This window comes from Drosophila yakuba, chromosome X (genome assembly GCF_016746365.2).
Source record: "Drosophila yakuba strain Tai18E2 chromosome X, Prin_Dyak_Tai18E2_2.1, whole genome shotgun sequence".
NCBI classification, from domain to species: Eukaryota; Metazoa; Arthropoda; class Insecta; order Diptera; family Drosophilidae; genus Drosophila; species Drosophila yakuba.
The window spans coordinates 6,824,042-6,844,183 of NC_052526.2; the positions used below are offsets into that span (position 1 = coordinate 6,824,042).

The window sequence follows — 20,142 nt, forward strand, 5'->3', positions numbered from 1 at the left end:
TCAAGAAATCACTCCGATTTATAGTAAAATATACAAATATCAAATACGTTAGCTTAATTTAGCTTGTTAGTGGCATAGTCGCCATCCCTGGAAAATACCAACTCCGTTTCGGTATATTCGATAGGCTTATCGATTGCTCGCGAAGCTTTGCCGCTGTGTTTGTGTTATCGTCGGCTGCTCCATGCACTCCACACATTCCTCGTTTCATTTTGGCCGCCAGTTGTGTTTTCGATTGCTCTGCGTGCTGGTCGTTTCTCCAAGTCTGCGATTCTCCACGATTCAACAGTTCTACGATTCTTCGCGCGTACTTCAACTCCCCATTCATTCGTCTGTTTGTTTGGTTGTTTCCTTTCTTCGCTGCACTCTTTGCGCGCGCGCAACCGCCGATAAACAAGAGAAAACAAGAAAAAGGAGAAATTCTGCAAGAAACACTGGAAGTGCAATTTTAAATAGACGTTGTAGTGAATGTTTTCCAATTGAAACATTTACTTTCGTTTCTTTTTTTTATAAATTTTGTTCTGTTAAGTGTTGAAAGGAGCATTTTTGCTAAAACAGCAAAGTAAAACTACTCGTCAAAATGCAGCAGAAAGTTGAAGAGGTAAGTAAACATATAAATCTTAGCAGTAAGCTAATATATATTTTTTGATTCTAACTTGGCTAAAAAGATAATACTATTTTTTATTTATTGAATAAATATGTTCAAACCTAGAACTCTAGCAGAGAATGCAAATGAAATAGAAACTATAAGATAATTTCAGATGCATTAATTCGAGTTTCAGGCGACTAAGAGTATGTTCTAAATTAGTTAAAACTGGAGAAAAAAAATATATTCTAAAAAGTTTGAAAAAACATTAGATAATTACATTAATTTAGCAACTTTTGAAGTTGTTCTTGTATTTCCCCTTATTTTTTTTTGCAATCCATTCTCCTCCCATTTCTTCATCTCCTTCGCTTCCCTGCATTCTCCTGTATTCCATTGAACTTAGTACGCCCCCGATGCTGCGCTGCTTCTGCTGGCGTCGCTGCCGGCGCCTCTGTCGCTGCTCTGCCGTGACGTTCCATTGACTGATTTTCCCGACTTTCCGCAGAAAAAAAAACACCGAACAACAACAACAATGCCTTGGCCACAATTGTAAAATGGTTTTGTTTGGTTTTTCATTTACATGTTGTTCTTTTTTTTTTTTTTTTTTTGGTTTTTTGTTGTTGGTTTTCTTCTTCTTCTGTTGCCCACAGGTGTGCATGTGTGTGTATGTCCCCCATTGTTGTTATTGTGGCTGGCGCTTTATTTGCACAGTTGGCCACGCTCTTTTATTGTGTTTAATATATATTTTTGGACCCGTCTTGATCTTTGTTTTTCTTGGGGGCCCAAAACCAAAGTCATGGTAAGAGCTGTGAAATTTGTGATCGCCATTGTTTTGGTCTACAATTCTCGCGGTACTCTCCTTCTCTCTGTGCTGCTCTCTTTCTCTTTGGTTCCCTCTCTTTCGCACCTCTTGCGAAGACGGAGAATTCAGGCCTTAAGTCCAAAAGTGTGCCACAAATGTCATTTTCGATAAGAAATCTCTTTCAAAAATCATCCACATCATGGCACACAAAAAATGAAGATAAAATCTTAAAAGAAAAAAACATTCTAGTAGCAATTTAAAAAATTATAATAAACTTAAAAACTTATTAGTTAGTAGCTTTCTACTCGAAATCTTCCCATATGCAATTATTACGTATCTAAAATACTTTAAGGTCTATAAATACTTGATGTTTGTAATATGAAAACCTGTCAAAAAATATGATTAACTTTAAGAAATGCCATAACAGCTGTTTAAGCAGCTTACTCAACAGCCCAGAACCCCCCGAAAAAATGACTGTTTCTTATTGAAAACCTAAACGAGATGAAACACGGAACCGCAGAGCCAGAAAAATGCCTTTTTCGGCCTGGCCAATGCCAGTTGCAAGTAAAAGTCGAAAAACCTGTAGACACAAGACATCGCAGAGGGGACCATCGAGCCAGATGACTGTCCATGACCCAAATAAAATGCCTCGAGAATCGCAATGGACATGTCGACAAATGATCGTGATGGTGGAGAGGGGGCGGTCGCTCAAGGGGGGGCAGTGGGGGCTCCATGGTCAAGTGATTGAGACTGGCTGATTGGCCATGGCAGCGGATTGAGCTCGAGGATCTCCATCAAACCGACGGATGCGATTCAGGCCAAGCTGAAGATCGGCACTCGATCACCAGTCCGTTTGAGCAGAAGTCTGAAATCCGTGAAATGAAGACTCCAATTCCTGATTAACTTCGCTACACTCGGCAAACTTTTACAAGCACATTTGCATCTTTACTATCGAAAGTTCAGTTAAGAACGACCGAAGCCGAGACATTTTAACAATTTAGAAAAGAAATATTACCCAAAAAATACTCAAACCTTGTTATAATTGATCTTTACTTAAATTGTAAATATATTCAAAAATGTAGATGTGAACAAACTTGTTTACTCCATCTTTACCAATTTATTTCCTAATTATTACCTTTGGCCTGAACATCTCCATTTGTTTTTCCCCCATTTTCTTCTTCTTCTTCAAAAAACAAAACTTTTTCCCAATAAAAGTAGAAGAAAAACCCCAAAAACCGGTTAGAATTTGATGCATCATTTCTGGTCGTTGCTGGTCTATTAAAATTTCGCTTTTTTTGCGCATTGCGGACGCAGACGGCGGTAGTAAGATTTTCACGTCGATTTTTCCCGTTTGCCAATTGAAAGTAAAAATGCCCGAAAACCGGTCAGCCAAACAACGAAAAAACCGTGAGATCCTGACAGCAAACTCTTTGATAAATGCCTAATGAATGTTTAATGTTTAGCTTGTAATAGAAAATGGAAATTACCCAAGTCGAAAAAACGTAAACATAATGATTCAAGTAGAAAAGATGATGGGCTAACTGCTCTTTCCAAAATTATCCAAAGTGGCTAGAAGAAAACGTTGTCTAGTGGACAAAAGCCAAAAGGCGTATCGGAATAAAATCCAAAGAATCTCTCAAAAACTTCAAAACACAAATCTTGGAGTCTCCCAAGAGACCGATGTAATTACACATAAACGCAGATGGTCAGATAAAAGAGGGGATAGCCTAAAGTTACCTTTTTATTTTTCTGTTTTTTTTTTTGGAGGTGGGAGACGATGGCCCAAAGCCAAAGTCAGGCTCAAATGAAAAACGCAAACGGCAAACGCAAAGTACGCTAAATACAAAAAAAAAGAAAACTTTCAGAAAAAAATGAAATAAAATAAAACAAAACTCGAAACTTGTCGTGTGTCGATCGCCAAAGGGGCGGAGGTGGAGAAGGTGGAGGTCAATGTCTGGGTTCAACGACTCCTGACCTCTGGCAATCTCAAGATGAGGGGGAAACAAAAACAAACACAAACAGAGAAAATCCCAAAAACAACAGTTATTATTGAAGCACTCAAACCGAAAAGATGAGAGATATTATCTCGAAAACTGGAGCAGTTGAACGTATCCAAAGCGAAGATATGGAAAACGAAGCGAAGCAAATGTATCTCAGATCTCAGGTGCCGAGAATCCTACACAATCGGACAAGTTAATTAACCACTAATTATGGGCGGCTAAGCTAAACTAGATCTTAAGCTAATCTGGAAATGGAGCTTAGCCAAATCAATGATTTTCACTTCATTTATAGTACTTATCTGTAGCTTTATAAATGTGAATTTAAGCAGGTATATTCTTATATTTCATAGTATTTTTAAAGGTTCTATAAAAACGCGGATTTGATTTCGTTTTAATGATATCTAGTATCTTAAATTTGGTTACAAAAGATCAATCATTTTAGGTCATAAAAAGCGTCTCAGCATAGTGATTAATTAACGATTCAACATGCTAGGAATATCCATCATTTGTATATTTTAGGGTATTATCTATCAAAAAGATGAACCATAAACTAAGAACATAAAACGCTTTGAAAAATGACCCAAAAACTCCTTTCGGCTGACAATCCCCATATTAGATTACCTCAAAAAAATGCTCATAAATTGAATTTAAACGCTCCAAGCATTTGGTAAATCCCCAAAGTTTCGTAAGCCTTCTGAGAACTCGCATAGTTTTTTTCTGGGAACTTTCAATTGCATCTTGGCGTTCAAATCATTTCGAGATGACGAGAGTGCAACGGGGCTGCCTATGACCGACCACAAACAATGGCAAATAAAACAAATATTATGCATCATAAATTTCACCGACAACGAAACAGAAAACCATTTTTTTTTCTTTTTTTTTTCAGTTCTGGCAATGAACTTAAAAGCCAAAGACCCAGACCGAGACTTTTACACATATGTATTATTTTTGGTAACAAATGAAATTGGAATAATGTGGAGATGGCGAGGTGTAAAAGCGAAATGGTCTGCGATTACGAAATCGAATAAGCCCCAATCTGAATAATAATAGTAATAAGACGCACATAAAACATTTCGTCGTCGGCCGATTAGAAATTCAAATGTGTTTAAGGCTGTTTCAGTTTCTGTTTCTGTTTCTTTCCCGGTTTTTCAATGAAAAGTGAATGTGAATGCGATGACCGTTAGGACTGTGGCAAGCATTTTTAACTGCCCCACACAACACAATACAACACAATGCAATGTTTTCCTTTATATATGTATCTCTATATTCAGCTCTATTTTCGAAAGTGATTTGAACTACATTTTATGCGGCAATCCGAAGCGGACAAAATGAAACCAAGCCACAGCAAACCCATAACCCAAACCTAATACTTGTACCACATACATAATATACATATATATATATATATATAGATAGCAATATATAGCGCGTTTCTTAATTGATCGATCGCAGCTCGTTTACCGTTGGCCGGCTGATATAATTGCCGGCCGCAAGTCGATTTTATAACTTCGACTCAACTTGACGTGGTCAGAAATCAATTAGCCATATACCATGCATATATATACGTATAAACCATAACCCAAAAACCGTGTCAATCAAAGTGAAAGAAGTCATCGCAAGTCATCGATTATCTCACTCATACAACAGATACAAGATTTTCCCGATTGCAGCCGAACATAACACATAATTGCTATTAAATTGTTCGCAATTAGTAAATCAATTGATTGTACCACGGATACCTTCGATATCGAATTGATTCGATGTCATTGGCTGTAATTTTGCACCGACTCACTACTGATCCACGATCATCGATTAGCCAAAATTGATTTTCCGTCATGGCACGAGAAAATTATCAGTTTTCAGTGTACAGTAAGAAAAAATAGGACATTCCCTAGATTTTAAGGGAAATTTGAAATGCTCTGTGAAAATGCTTTTACAAAATTAGAGCGTTTGAGAAAGGAAAACATTCAAGGGTGTGCTTACATCACATATTTTTTTAGCTTATCGCCTCTTAAATAGCTTAGGACTAATTTTCCAACATTTTTCCCTATAGTAATATGTATTTTTCAACGTGTGGCGACGGAAATCGATGACCAGATGATGAAAGATGCATTGCTAGTCTCCAGATATATTCCATTCTTTTCTCATGATCGTTTCGCTTTGAAAGTTGTTTTCTCAAATCAACTCGGAATTAACTCACTCCATCCTCTGCACAAGTCATCGAAGAAGAACGTGCAGGAGAAATAATGAGATTTTATATTTTCTTTTTCTAGAAAGTTTTTTTTTCCTCTTCAGCACAGCCTGACCTTTTTTCGTTCTTCCATTTTCCCGCTTATTGTTTTTCCAGTTGCACAGAATTGTTGTTCCGCGGCGGAAGAAGGAACTTGGCAAAGATGCAAGTTCATTGAGGCAGATGTCATGCGTATGCAAAGGTACACATGTTTATAACTTGCATTTTATGCAAAAAATCTGACATTTTTCATCGGCGTTTTCGCCATAACTTGGCCAAAAATGGACGCACAGCTTTTGCTGCCAATGAACATAGTTAACTATGTGCATTCCTACTTTTTCGTTATTGGGAAAAAAAATGTAGCAATTTTTTGCATTTTCGATAAGGGGAACTATTATCAAAATTTGCGAAAAATTGCAAAAAATTTAGCATTTCTATGTATGTACATGGATCGATAGGGAATTTTGTTACGAATTTAACGAGATATGGCATTCCACTTTTGGACAACTATTTTTGTTGCTATCGAAAAAAAACGGATTATTTTTTATCAAAAAATCAAAAAAAAAATTTGAAAAAAAATCGGACATTTTCAATTGGCGTTTTCGCCATAACTTGGCCAAAAAAGTACGCACAGTTAAAATAAAGACTGTTTTGTGCTGCTAATAAACATAGCTAACTATGTCCATCCCTTCTTTTTCGTTATTGGAAAAAAAAAAATTTGACAATTTTTTGCATTTTCGATAAGGGGTACCATCATCAAAATTTGCGAAAAATGTCAAAAATTTAGAATTTCCATGTATGTACATGGATCGATAGGGAATTTTATTACGAATTCAACGAGGTATGCCATTCCACTTTTGGACAAATATTTTCACTGCTATCGAAAAAAAACGGATTATTTTTTATCAAAAAATCTGAAAAAAAATGTTATTAATTGCTTTCGGGGAGATGAAAAGGCTTTGTCAGTGTGAGAAATGTCAGCTGGAGATGGCCTTGTTGGCCAAGATAAAACGGAGTTTCTGGTGGGAAGTAGGGAGGTCTCACAAACAGGAAGGTGTTTGAGTTATGTTTACAACTCCTGATAACAACAAGGGACATTTGAAATAAGATCATTTATTTGAAAGAAATGATCAACCTTCAATCATGTGTTATCAATATCAAATCCCCACTATCCCACGACTTCTGACGACTTTAAATCATACTGGCAAAGATAAAAATACGACATATTGTTTTGCCATGGCACGTCATGGAAATTATTGGAAAACTTTCGCCCAACCAAAGGTTCAATGTGTCGACTTCCCAGGCATTTTACTCATAACTGGCGCTCCCATGCCAAACCGAAAAACCGAAAACCAAAAAGAAACAAAACACTTTCCTTTGCCCCATTGTCTGGGTGTATTGATAAAATAAGCCCCCGTCCTCTAAAAAAAAGGAGAACTCGGTGACCTACCACAATTTTTATTGTTTTTGTTTCGGCACTGCGATTTGCATGGCAACCTTAACCCATTGGCACCGATGTGCGCACTCTCTCTTTCAATTAGCCCAACACTTTTTCACAGGCCTCTGAAAATCGAGCCATGTAAATGCCAGTCAGCCAGTAGAAATATCAATTAGATTGCCGCCAGAAGAGCCGCTTTCGATTGCATGTCGGATCGCCTGGGTGGGCGTTTGCATTATGATGGATACGTATGATACGTATATGGTATAGTATAGTATATGAGACGGTGTATTATGATTTATAATGGAGTGGGAGACCCCCTCGCGATGGATTTTGTTTGCTCGACTTACTAACATTTTGTGCTACTTTACATTTTTGCCATGTTGGATTGCACTTCGGTTGGTTGGACGATGGGATCGGATGAGGATGGTATGGTATGGTATGGTATGGCATTGGATCTTTCGTTTCACACAACACTGTTTTGTGACTTTACTTTTATTTCTATTGGCTTTTGACTGCAAAAATTTGAATGAAAGCGAGAGAAGCAAGTGTCAATGGCAGACGTTGGCAAAAGCGTGTCGCAATTTCCACCATCAACAGCCGTCTGAAAAAACCAACTAAACAATGGGCCGTGACTGTACTTTCTCCAATTTCAATTATTATTGGAACGGTATAGTATGGAATATTATGGTACGCTATGGTTTCTATATGGCATGGCGTGAGAGTCGCCAAATTGATGGTACCAAAGTGCAAATGCAATTGTCTCGGCTCGCAACCATAAGTTCAATTGCAAACTTCGACGGATGGTATGGTATATGGTTGGATATTGTAGGCTCTGCTATATAAGTCAAGGTTCTATTGACTTGCGGCTAACATTGAATGATAAGCATCATTATCAACAATATATATCTACGATAAGAACGATTTCAGTGCCTATACCATGGAAGTTTCACAACGAAAGTCTGCCAACGTTTCCAACATTTGCAATTCATCAATGTCAAGGTGTTATATACACAAATTGGTGGGCGGGGCTGTGGGCTGGGGGCTAATTAGCATATGGCTGGCATTAAGTGACGCTTGATAAGAGCCATTAGCCGGAAATGTTGTATATAATATTTTGGGAGGCCACTAAACTAAAATGAAAGACACACAGTTATTGCTACTCCTATTTAAATATTATTTAGGTGCACAGGGCAAGTAAAGGGAAAAATAACAAATATTTATAACAACTGGTTTATGTGAAAGAAATCAGCGACTTTATCTAATCGAAGAGTTCTATTGCCAAAGTAATCTTATTCCCCAAAGAGAGAATTCTACCTAGACTTAAAAATAAAAAACGGCCCAGATTTATTACCTATTAATTATAGCAGTGATATCGTACCAACCTGCCGTTCCTTACAACAATCACCAAGAAGGTATATCTCGGGAGTTTGAAAAAAATTCCAGCACTGATGACTCAATTTTGTTAACTGAACTTGACTGTTAATATGTATATATCGATAACGAAATGATAGCTGATAAGGCGTATCAGACGTAACTTTGCTGCATACATTCGCAAGTCCATGGTGTAAATATGGTATATAGACACCTGCAAGGGGCGCCAAACTCTGAGCTCCTAATTTAAGTCATCTGCTGATAATATTGCAGCAAGCTGTTGTAAAAAAACACAGAGTACACACTACATGGTGGTGCTTATTCTGCTGGTGGTGCTGTTCGAGTGCTCCAGTGGGTTGTGCTGGTGGTGGTGTTGGTGGTGTTGGTGGTGCTAAACAAACGAAAAACAAGTGGGGAATGTCGGCAACTGGAGCAAAGGAAACCAGATAAGATACTTTGGCCGAAAGTAATTGAAAATGCCGTTGCCAATTATAAATGGTCAGGTGACTCATTCACTGCAGCAGCAAAGAGTATTTTACCGGCCCGAGTGCTTCCCCAAATGTTGCTCAAGAAACATTGGAACAGTATCTATATTTAGTAGAATCAGATTGGTTGATAGCACCCATCATCTTGGCAATTACTTCATTTTTGTGGTACTATCTACTTTTATCAATATATTGCATCGAGCTATTTAGTATTGCTCTATAAAATGAAAGAAACTCTTTGCATATGTTGCCCCCGTGGATTGCATAAGCTGCAATCTGAAATCGCTGAAAAGTTGCAGGTCTCGTGCCATCGAGTTTATGACCGCCTTCCCGTAATGAAGCCATTTCCACAGTGCGGGTATTTCCGCTGCCACCTGCTTCTGCAAAATGCCTCGAATGTCTCAAATGCCACTGTCCAGTGTCCGGTGTTGTATTTTGCATTTGCTTAACAATGGTCGGGTGTTTAACGGTCGACGCATTACCATCGCCATCACCACTAAGTATCGTCGACATCGGCTGTCACACAGACATAGTAACATAAATAAGCCAGCGGAGACAGTTGGCCCCCATCCATTCCGAGTGGAGCATATATGTACATACATATAAATGTGTATAAACATAAAAAGAGTCACTAACTTTGCATATGCATTGGAGATTTCTGCCTTTCGCGTAATTTATCTCTGACATGATTTGGCAATTGTCTCTCCAAGTCTAAAACTCAGAAAACGACGTATCCAACTTCAACTTCACTTTGTTCCAAAGGCGTGGGAAAGACATTCCCACATTTGTTATGCTTGTTATAAGTACATTTAACTAAATTAGAGACAGATATTGTTATTGTTTCAACACTCGGTTTTGTTTTCGCTGGCGAATTTTGTGAAGGTGTTGGCGGTTTACGTCTCTTTTGACCCAGTTTCTTGACTGAGTTTGTTGGGAAAAAAACTTTTACATTTTACATTTTATATACATTTTCACGAAAAATAGTTGGAGCTTTACCAAGAATTTTCATCAAGAAAGTTTAACAAAGTTTTATTGAGTATAATACTGCATTAATCTATTTTGCTGTAGGTATTTAGAAATGATTTAAAACCATTATCAATGGCTTCACCTTGTCATTGATTTGCTGCTAGTCAATGTCCACCAGACTTATCTATTTGCACTATCTCGAAAATTCTAGGAAGTGCAATAACTGTTAGCCTGGAAAACCCGGAAAAGTTGGTGAAAGGCAACCGCTAAACATTTCCATAGCACATGGTCTTAATAAGTATGCACAACCTTTCACAAAACATAACAAACAAAAAAAAGCAAAAAAATTATGAAAATGGAATGCAAGGTGTTAGGGGAGTTGGACAAAAATATAGGAATAACCCAGCGACGATAATGATAATGATAATTTTTACGATCCATGCCAACTGACGGACAACGGACAGATAGACAAACGGACAAACGGACAAACAGACAAACGGACAAAATATGACGCTTATAAAGTGCAGTTAGCATCCAAACCGTTTACCGTTCGTTGGCTAAGCGGCTGCTAAATGTCATAAATGCGGACAATGGACGGGCGCATTTCATTCACAAAAACGAAAATATAATAAAAAATAAGCAGGGGAAAAAGAAAACCGTGCCCATTCAGTTTGGCTCAAGTTCAGCTCCAGTGGGTGTGGACTTACATAGATAGGATGGTATGTGCTTTTCATCGGGTGGGTGGGGTTTGGTTTCAAATGCTTAACGGTCAACTGTCTGGGCGGGAAAATGAGCCAAACCGTTCAGTAAACGCGGGCCATTGTCACGTCTTAGGTGTTGGGCACTTTCTCAAGGCAGTCAGTGAAATGGTTTCGCTTTTAATCAACCCAAACAACTGAGGTAATTCCCGCCTGTCACTGCTGCTCTTGGCACTACGTAGTTACCCCATCGATCTCTGTTTGTTCCGTTTCCAGGTTGGCCAAAAAATAAAAAAAAAAACGAGAAAAAAACAACAAGAGTAAAAACAAATAATAATACTAAAAAAATACAGAGCAAATAGCTCGAAAGCGAACAAAGCAAGTCAATTAACTTTGCCCGTGTATCTTGTATCTGAATCGCGTCTGTTTGTCCCCATCCGTAGAAGAATCTTGCGGTTGTCGTCGTCTTGGCTCACCGACAAAGTGTTTCGCAAATATTTGCCATTGTCTTGGTACTTGAGGTACATATTTCAATCAGCCAGCGACACAATATGAAACACAGTTTCAATTTACAGCAGCCATCAAAAGACATGGCAATTACAAAGGCCCTGATATGATATGTGCACCCCAGCGATCTGATCTGGCCAAAAGAACAGACAAAATGATACTGAACACCTTAAACCATAATAGTGCATATATTCCGTTAGGTTTTTCTCTCAGTGTGCCCTGCATCTTTTACGTGCTTCGTGGAGCGCCCCAAGTTCAACACGCAACTGTTTGCTGCACTTTCAGCTGCACATACATGTGTCTACATGGCTTGTTCTTTAATTCCACACACTTTTCAACAGTTCTCAACAGTTCAGCAGTTTATTTCCACGCTTGTGGCGCCTATTTTATTTGCCACACCGCGTGTCAATGGCCCAAAGCAGCTGCCACTTGGCCACTTTTTCTTTGGGAAGATGTGCAGCTGCTGCCTTCGCATTTCGCAGTGGACAGATGACATAATGCTCCGCCACTTTACCATATTATTATATTATTTAGTAAGATATGCCGGGCACGTTTTGTGGGTCTGGTCATCGGCATGCAGCTCCGCTCTAGTCTGCATTCGTATGACATAATTTGGTTTTTGTTTCATTATTTGTTTGGCTTTTTGTTTTATCGGCTTTTATGCCCTATTGTTATGGCATTTTTCCTTTTTGCGGCGCAATGTGGTGCGGATCGCATATTTGGTGCGCCGGTTGAGTGGCCAGGCCACATTTTACCATGGGAAGTTGGCTTGAAATGCCAGATGTTGCACCTTTTTGCTCTGAATAATTATTGGCAATTTCTTTGTTAAATAATACAGTATTTTGGCCAATCAAGCTATGAGCTATGTATGCATACTTTTAGTTTATAATAAAATAATAACAGAATTGAACTTTGCTCAATGTTCCCTTGACGTTAAATCAATTTGTTTGCGTAGAGCTTAGAGCTCTAGTTTCGCCCAAGATAACACTTGGTTTTTTTTGTGCAGTTGACTGAATCATCCGGCGTGTCTATCTTTAGAGCTGAGTGCTCTGCCTGCCATCAGCCAGGCACTTAATTTAATGACCGACTAACTAACTAACTGTCCGGGGCCAATAAAAAGTTGACCAAGACCGACAACCGAAGCCAAATTAATGGCCAAACAATCCGCAATCAAGCCGCCGAATGTAACGAGACGGAATTGAAAAAGCAAACTTCAGTTCGAGCCCCTGATTTGGCCAGGTCACGCATTGTTGGCTAAAAAGCTGAAAAACCTGGAGCAGCTGGGGAAAAAACAACGATCGAATCGATGGGCTTTTCTTTATCAGCACTCGCCCGTTTCATTTCACGCCCCCCCCCACCCATCCATCCATTCGGTTATCGCCAAATTCATTTTGGTTAACACACATGTGTGTAGGAGCGTTTTATAGGAACCTACCTACCTACCCATCGTATGAGATAAGGTTCGAATGAAAAGCAACACGAACTATATACATTTGCCCGTGAATTGCGCAAAAAGCCAATATCTCTTTGGCCCCATTTCCCAACAATCCCACCCACAATCCTGTGCCCCTTTTCTACCATTTTTGGCCATCTATTTTGGCCTGTTTTCGCGTTGTTGACCAATTTGTTTTTTTAGTTTTGCTAATGGAGCGCCCAAAGCTGGGGACGTGACTCTGGCCATCATTTTGAGTGGTCTCTTGGTATTTTGGTTGAGTTTTTTCTGTTGCCTTTCTGGCTTTTTGGCTTTTTGGCCAACATTTTCTTCTGTGGCATGGCAAATCCAGAAATCTAATGACCAGCCATCGCAGTAACGGTCCATTCTTAATGGCATTGGTAATGCTAATGATATGGCGTCATAATTGACACATGCTCCAAGTGCATCCGCCTTAGATTATTTCCCTTGGCGATTATCTTCGTAACTTTGCTTATCTCTTCTTTTCCCCTCTAGACCAAAATATATAGTGTGTGGATCACGATTTGCTATAGGTAAGTCGAAACTGGGTCGATCGGATCGTGGCTAAAGCTCGTTCAGCCAGAGCAATGTTCATTTGCAGTTTTCAGTTGGGCAAAAAGATAATGGCATTGGCAAATACCTACGATGGGAGGTACAAAAGCATGCATTCGTGGGAACTGAAGGTCTATGGCTGCATATACGTATCTGAAAACAGAAATTTAGATTAGATTAAAGATGATATGGTGCCGATTTAAAGGCAATAATAGTAATTTCCTGGGAGTTTGTATCAATTGTAATAGCTTGAGCTGAAGTAATTCTGAAGGTTTTTGAGTCGAGGTAGAAAATGCAGGGAAATGAAACAACTTAAAAACTAATTTCAAATGTGGTATTGCTAATTTATATTAAAGCTAAGAATGCTGCTTGTAAGCTTTTAGGAATTTAGTAGTAAGCAAATTAGTCAACTTATGAATCATGTAATGCTGATAAGTTTGTAGTTTAAAAAGCAGCACAGTTTTTGTAGTCTTTGGTTTTAAGCTGATCCTATCACAAAGTCATAAATTAGTTTATTCTAAGCACAGGATATGAACACAATCTGTTTTTTGGCATCTTGCGATTTTCCCTCTGCGTCTTTTGTTTTAAAATGGCAAAAAAGTGTTAAGTACCGCCCTTCGTTTGCATATTCAATGTATTGTTTTGGTTTGCTTATTTTTTTTGTACCTTTAGTTTGGTTTTTGTTGCGTTCGCTTCTTCTTTGTTGAGTTGTACAATATTTTTTTTGCACGCTTCAGCTGCATATGCGGCGGTCACTGAGGAAAACGCTAAATGAATTGCCCCAAATACGAGTGTTGTACGCGATGATCACGAAGGCGATGATGACGATAATGATGATCGTTATGCTAATGCTGATCGCTCGCCTGGAAACGACGTCAGCGTCGCAGCAGCCCAAGCAGAGCAGCGAAGATTACACTGCAAGAAAAATGTACGAGCATCTTGTAACTTGATCTTTACTTATCTGAAATTCGAAGAGAAAATTTACTTAAAGAACAACAAATTGGTTAATTTCACATTTTACCATTTTTTTAAATATTGTAAAGAACGTCCCCTTAATTTGTCTCAGTGTCGCTGTGTTATTGCCCGAAGTGGATCAGTTGCCAGACAGAGATAGCGCGATTTGGTAAGAGGGAGAGGGAAAGTGGGGGACGCGGAGAAAGAGCCACAGTCACGGTCACGTTTCTTGTCACGTTCTCCCGCTGTTTTTACGTTTCTTCTCTTGTTTCTTCTCCTCTGCTGTTCGTACCCACTAATGCCACCGATTTGGGTATACCATTTTCCTTATCCATAAGCTAATTGATTTCCCATTCCGAGGTTGCCCAAGTCAAAGGTGCAGTAAATAATTCAATCTTTAGAAACTTTCTAGTTCACTTATGTTAATTGTATTGCTCATTCTGTTCGAAACTGCATACTATATTTATTTTTAATAAATTACTCAATATTAGTCAAGAACTCAGAAGTTTTTTTTGTAAATAAGTATGAGTATAATTTATTTTAATTGGTTTTAGTAATGGGTACTTTGCAGTCTCCATCATCGGCAGCTTGTTCTTATTTGTTTCGCTTTTCGTTACTCATGTTTTGTGTTGTTCCCCCTCTTGCCAATTTGCTTTCTGCCTGGTTGCCGATCTTATTGTTGGCCGATCTTGTCGTGGCAGCAACACTGCGGCAGCAACAGCAGCAACAAATTGCGCCCAAGTCTTTGGCTTATTTGCTTGTTGCCTGCTTTTTGCTGTTTTTCAGCTGGCTGCCTGTTCACGCGACCCATTGGGCGTTTGACCCCAACGAATGTGGCATGCAAATGGGTTCAAACTTGGACAAGAGCCGCATGCCATTCGCATTCGCATTTGCCGTTGCAGTTGCAGTTGCATTTGCATTTGCATTTCCCCCTTGCGGTAAATTTACTGGAAAAACGCGCGCCAAAAGTGACAGCCGGTCGAGGAGCAGCTGTCAACTTGACTTTAGGCAGCTGCCGCCAAAAGTTGCCGCTGTCATTGCACTTGGACGGCAGCAACAAGTAGCAGAAAACGGAAGTATCGTACAACTTCTTTTTTTTTTTTTGTGCATAGCTATACCCTTTCTTTTTACATACAACATGCAACAAAGAAAGGAAAGGAAAGAAGCCACCGCAGGAAGCGCTTCCCATGGGCTTGTTTCTTTTTTAATTAAACTTTGAACCCTCGGCATCACGTTACTTTTTGTGTACAAACTAATATGTACCGTTAAGGGAAGTACTTACGATATTAAGTTACCTGACCCAAAACTAAACAAAAAAATTGGTTAACATACAGGGATATTGCAGATTTATACAACATTTTATTTTGAGCAAGAGCTGTACGTGTGAATAGATTATTGTGAACTTTAGAGTATTTCTTACTTCGATTTGCGTTGCCAGTTTTTCCGCGCTGTGGTTTTCAACCAGCTTATTTTTGTTTTGAAGTAAGTGAAAACGACGTCGTTAAACGCACATTTTGATGCGATTTGTTGTCGTTTTGGGTGCCTAGCCCAAACAATTGAGTGAAAATCTGCATCGAATCGATGAGTTATGGGCGGCAACAGCCACGGACAGTGATTTTTTCATACTGCGACACAATATATACATACATATATATATTTCTTTTTTTTTATTTGGCGACTTAGACCAAACAAAACAAGACAATACAGTGAGGAAAAGCATACAAAAAATGAAGCATAAATGCCGCATTCGCTAATGGCGAGTACTTGGCGACTCCGAAAGACTGGCACTTTCTAATGTGACAACGATGCGGAAGCCAACTGACGACACTCGACTGCCGACAGCAGCAACTGCAGCAAAAGCAGCAGCAACATTGCAACAACGCAACAGCAGCAAGGCAACACACCTGCAACAGCAACCACAACATCAACAATCAATGGGAGCACCCACATGGCGGTGTCACAGACCCCAAAGACCCTAAATGCCCCCAAATGGCAATGCGGTGACCCGAAAAAGCTGCCCCATCATCTGCCCCCGAACAACCCCCACTTGAGTCCCCCTTTTCCTGAAAATAAACCTCCCTTTTCCCCGGAAAATGAAGTAATATGCATATGTATATGAGGCGGATAAGGTGGAGGCCCTGTAAGTGCTTCAAGTCTGACTGCAGGGGAAGTATTTAGCCATCAAATAGATGCTGATTGCTGTGGGAATGTTCTTATTCCGCAAAGAGTCTGACGTCTGAGAAAAGCAGGCGGAAAAATCTGAAGAAAACTTTTATTTTAAATTGACATGCGTGTACACAGTTTCAATGTTTATTGCATAATGAAAAACACTGCGCAATTCATATATAGTTTGTAACAATTATCAATGTTGGAATATTTGAAATTTCCTAACATCGAACACAATCGAATGAACACACCAGCATTTTATATCTTATCTTACACAAAATTTTCCCATATTTACATTTTACTAGGTTGGTTACTTTTTCTATTATTTGTTTAACTACTATAAAGGCAAAAATACTTCTGAGTTCATACCATCGAAAACAATTGTATGAACACATTTAATGCTTATCTTAGGCAAAATTTTTCCATGTTATACATTTCAAAGGGGTAATTCGTAAGTGTGTAATCATCAAACATGTGATATTTGCATTACACCATAATAATAGTTAAAAAATATGTTTAGGGTGCGCTGTGAGTCACAATTTATAATTAAAATAAAATTCAACGAATACGATATAATTTCAAAAACCCGAAAAAAAATTAATGTGCCTTTGCTATAAGTTTGGTTATTAATTCAAAGGAAATAGCTTGCCACTACAAATTATCAACCTAAATATCTTACTTATGTTTGTATGCAGAATATAATAAAGTCTCGCTGAAAGTGAGACTGCCAAACACTTTTACTCTCTATGGCTTGTTTTGTCATAGTTTCGCATATTTTATACAAAAATGAAAAAAAACACCGATTCAAAAACCGCGATACAAAATAGTCAACGAACCGTAGAGGAATCACCAAACCACCCAACTTTGTTGTCGATGTCACGCACAATAATCGGCTTAGGTTACGCTTGGGTCCACTCTGAACCACTCTGAACTGTGGGCCACTCTACATTACTGTGGGCCACCCTGAACCACTCTGTAACACACGGAACCACACGACGTGTGTGGTTTTAGGCGGATCATTTGGGCAGCACGATCGAAGCCAATCGGATTATGCAAACAGCGGATTTGTCTCCTCCGATTTCGCTCAAAGATGCAATCCACGGATGCGGGTGTATCTTGTGTATTTCTTCTCTTTTTTTGTTTTCGGTTTCTTTGTTGTAATGCGGCTTGCAACTCTTTCGATTTGAAGCGGATCGAAAGTGAATGGCACTCGGTTTTGCGGCATATTCGATTACATTCAACTTAGAAGTCTGAACTTCGCAGGGTAATTCGATCACTTCCACCGCCTTGGGTTACCAACTGCACTCTGCATAAAATTAGACCATGTTTCTTCTTTATTCAGTCAATCGCCTGAAAATCACAAAGGTTTTGGTGACTGAGATTGGCATAAAGGCAGAAGTTCTTGCAGTTAGACAGCATTCTTTCAGTGCATACTTTCTTATGCTCTTAAAAGGAGACAAGGACCTGTATTTAACCCATTTCTTGTGCTCTTTGTGCTCGCAGAAAATCGATCCCCTGACACGCATTCAGGAGGAGATCAAGGAGGTGGTGCGGCGCGAGGAGGAGTACCGCCAGCTGGCCACTCTTTCGTCCAGCGCCACGATCACTTCCGCTTCGCCGGATTTCGAGACATACACGGTTAATGGTAACTTTGAGCCAAAACTGCAGCCGGATGACGAGCACGATCTGGTTGAAAGCCAGGAACAGCAGCAGGATCCGGATCAGGATCAGGGCATGCTGGTCACCGCCCAACCGGCGGCCGTGCAGACCACCTCGCTCCTGCTGCCCATCGACGAGCTGTCCAACACACCATCGCTGGCCTCCAGCGTGAACAGCGCTAAGGAGGAGAGTCTCGATGGCCAGCACTCGGATGACTCGGGCATTTCGGCCTCCTCGCAGAGCAACACCCTCATCACTGGGATCACCACGAACGTGGCCAAGCAGCAGCCACTGAAACTGACCCTGGTGACGCGTCAGGAGCAGCGCTACATTGGACCCAACTGCTACAATTTGACCCCTGAACCGCCACAGCAGAAGCTGATCACCCGCACCATATCCACGCCCCAGCTGAGTGGTCTGCCCCAGAAGCGGCAGTTTGCCTTCGGTGGCGCCGCCACCAAGGGTGTGATGCAGCGCTTCATTGCTTCGCATGGCAAGTTGGGCAACACCAGTCCCCTGCCGGCTGCCTCTCCAATGACCCTATCCCTGGGCGCTGTCAATGCCAATGGCACCTTGAATGCCAATGGCCAGATCAATAATATCAGCAGCAATATTAACAACAGCAACAACAACAACAACACCCTCAAGCTGAACACCCGCACAGCAATGGCATTCCTGGAGTCTGGCGGCTCAACGGGGGGCATCAACTCGTCATCGGTGACCCTTTCGTCGGCAGGCATCGAACGGGACTCGGAGGGCAGGCCCCTGCGACGTGGCTATGTCCCCGTTGAGCAGAAGATCCAGCGCGAGCTGCAGGACCTGAAGTCACGCGAATCGGAGTTGAAGCGTCTGCGCAAGATCAACAGGCAGAACACACTGAAGGCCTCGCTGGACAAGCTGTGAGTGTTATTACACATACGACCTGTGGACATCAACTGAATGTTTGTGTTTCTATTGCAGGCAACTCAGCACAGATGATGAGGCTGATGTAGATGACGATGATGATGAGGACTCCGAGGTGGAGCACTGCTACGGGCCCGGAAAACTGCGCAATGCCCAGTCCACACAGGAACTCGATAGGAATGGGTGAGCATACCAAAGTTAACACCTGAAAGAGAGAGATTTAAATCGTGTATTCCTTACAGAAACGAGCAGGACATCGTGCACAAGCCATTGGGTAATCGCAGTCTGAACGCAGCCGCCTACATATCAAATGGCATCAGCAATGGTAATGGCAACGGAATGCGTCCGGCCATGTCGCTGGCCCAGCTCTGCGATCTGACGCCCGAGGAGGCGCCCTCATCGCGTGGACTCATCGCCCAGTGGGAGAGCCTGATCAAAAAGAACGCCGAGGTGGGAACGGTCGAGGCGATCATCTAAAGAATGTGGGTCGTGACAAAACAAAAATGATGATGAAATACAAAAACATACACACCAACGATCTGGTGCAGAGCAGACCAAATTATTAATATAGTGTCCACACTAACACACTCTTGATCCTCCCACTTCTACGAGTCCACGTCCACGTCCAGGTCCTCCGCCTTCTTCGCCCTCTTCACCTGCGAAAGCTGCTTATCAACGAATTAATCTTAATGCCAATTAATGGGAATTGAAATTATAACGAAATTGAATTGCCTGTACTTAAAGCGATTTATATGTGTAATTTGTAATGTGTACGTGAACTGTTCGAGAACTCTATTGTATATATATAATTCTTCTTGTTTCCAGTGCGAGTACAGTCGACTTGCTTATAATTTATTACAAATCAACTTTATATATACCATATATGAAAATATGTAAACAAAATACTATATGTACGAAACCAATTTAAAAAACGATTTAAAAAAAAAATACAAAAAAATAAACAAAAACTATTAAGACCATGTTTAATCCAAAACCAGATGGTTAAGCCCAAAAATATGCAAAGCACTGCAATAATGAGACTGATAATAGTTTTTGGAAATTTATCATATTTATTTTTATTCAATACATTTCGTTTCTTTCGTTTGTTGTTACGGTTTCTGTTTGTTAAGTTCTTGTTACGTATTCGCTCTGTACTAATTGAATTAATCAGATATTAGGGTGCCGTAGATAGAGAGCGCCTCTAGTTTGGAGTACAAGTTTCGGTTAGAGTAAGCCGGTTGTTCATCATCATCATCCACAGACCTAAAAGTACAATCTTTATACACAACAAAACGGAAGCGATCGACACTCAGCGAATTTGCACTACGATCTCATGGATTGCAGGTGTAAACGGTGTCCGAGTGCTGCGATA

At 40.1% G+C, this 20,142-nt stretch overlaps 1 protein-coding gene across 1 annotated transcript; it reads left to right on the forward strand.

Annotated features, from left to right (window-relative positions):
* Nucleotides 1-194: 194 nt before the first annotated feature.
* LOC6524507 (probable serine/threonine-protein kinase DDB_G0278845) lies at nt 195-19,834 on the forward strand. The gene is made up of 4 exons (XM_002100328.4): nt 195-598; nt 17,712-18,766; nt 18,828-18,953; nt 19,013-19,834. The coding sequence occupies exons 1-4, from the start codon at nt 578-580 to the stop codon at nt 19,245-19,247; spliced, it is 1,437 nt and encodes a 478-aa protein (XP_002100364.1). The 5' UTR covers nt 195-577; the 3' UTR covers nt 19,248-19,834.
* Nucleotides 19,835-20,142: the final 308 nt, after the last annotated feature.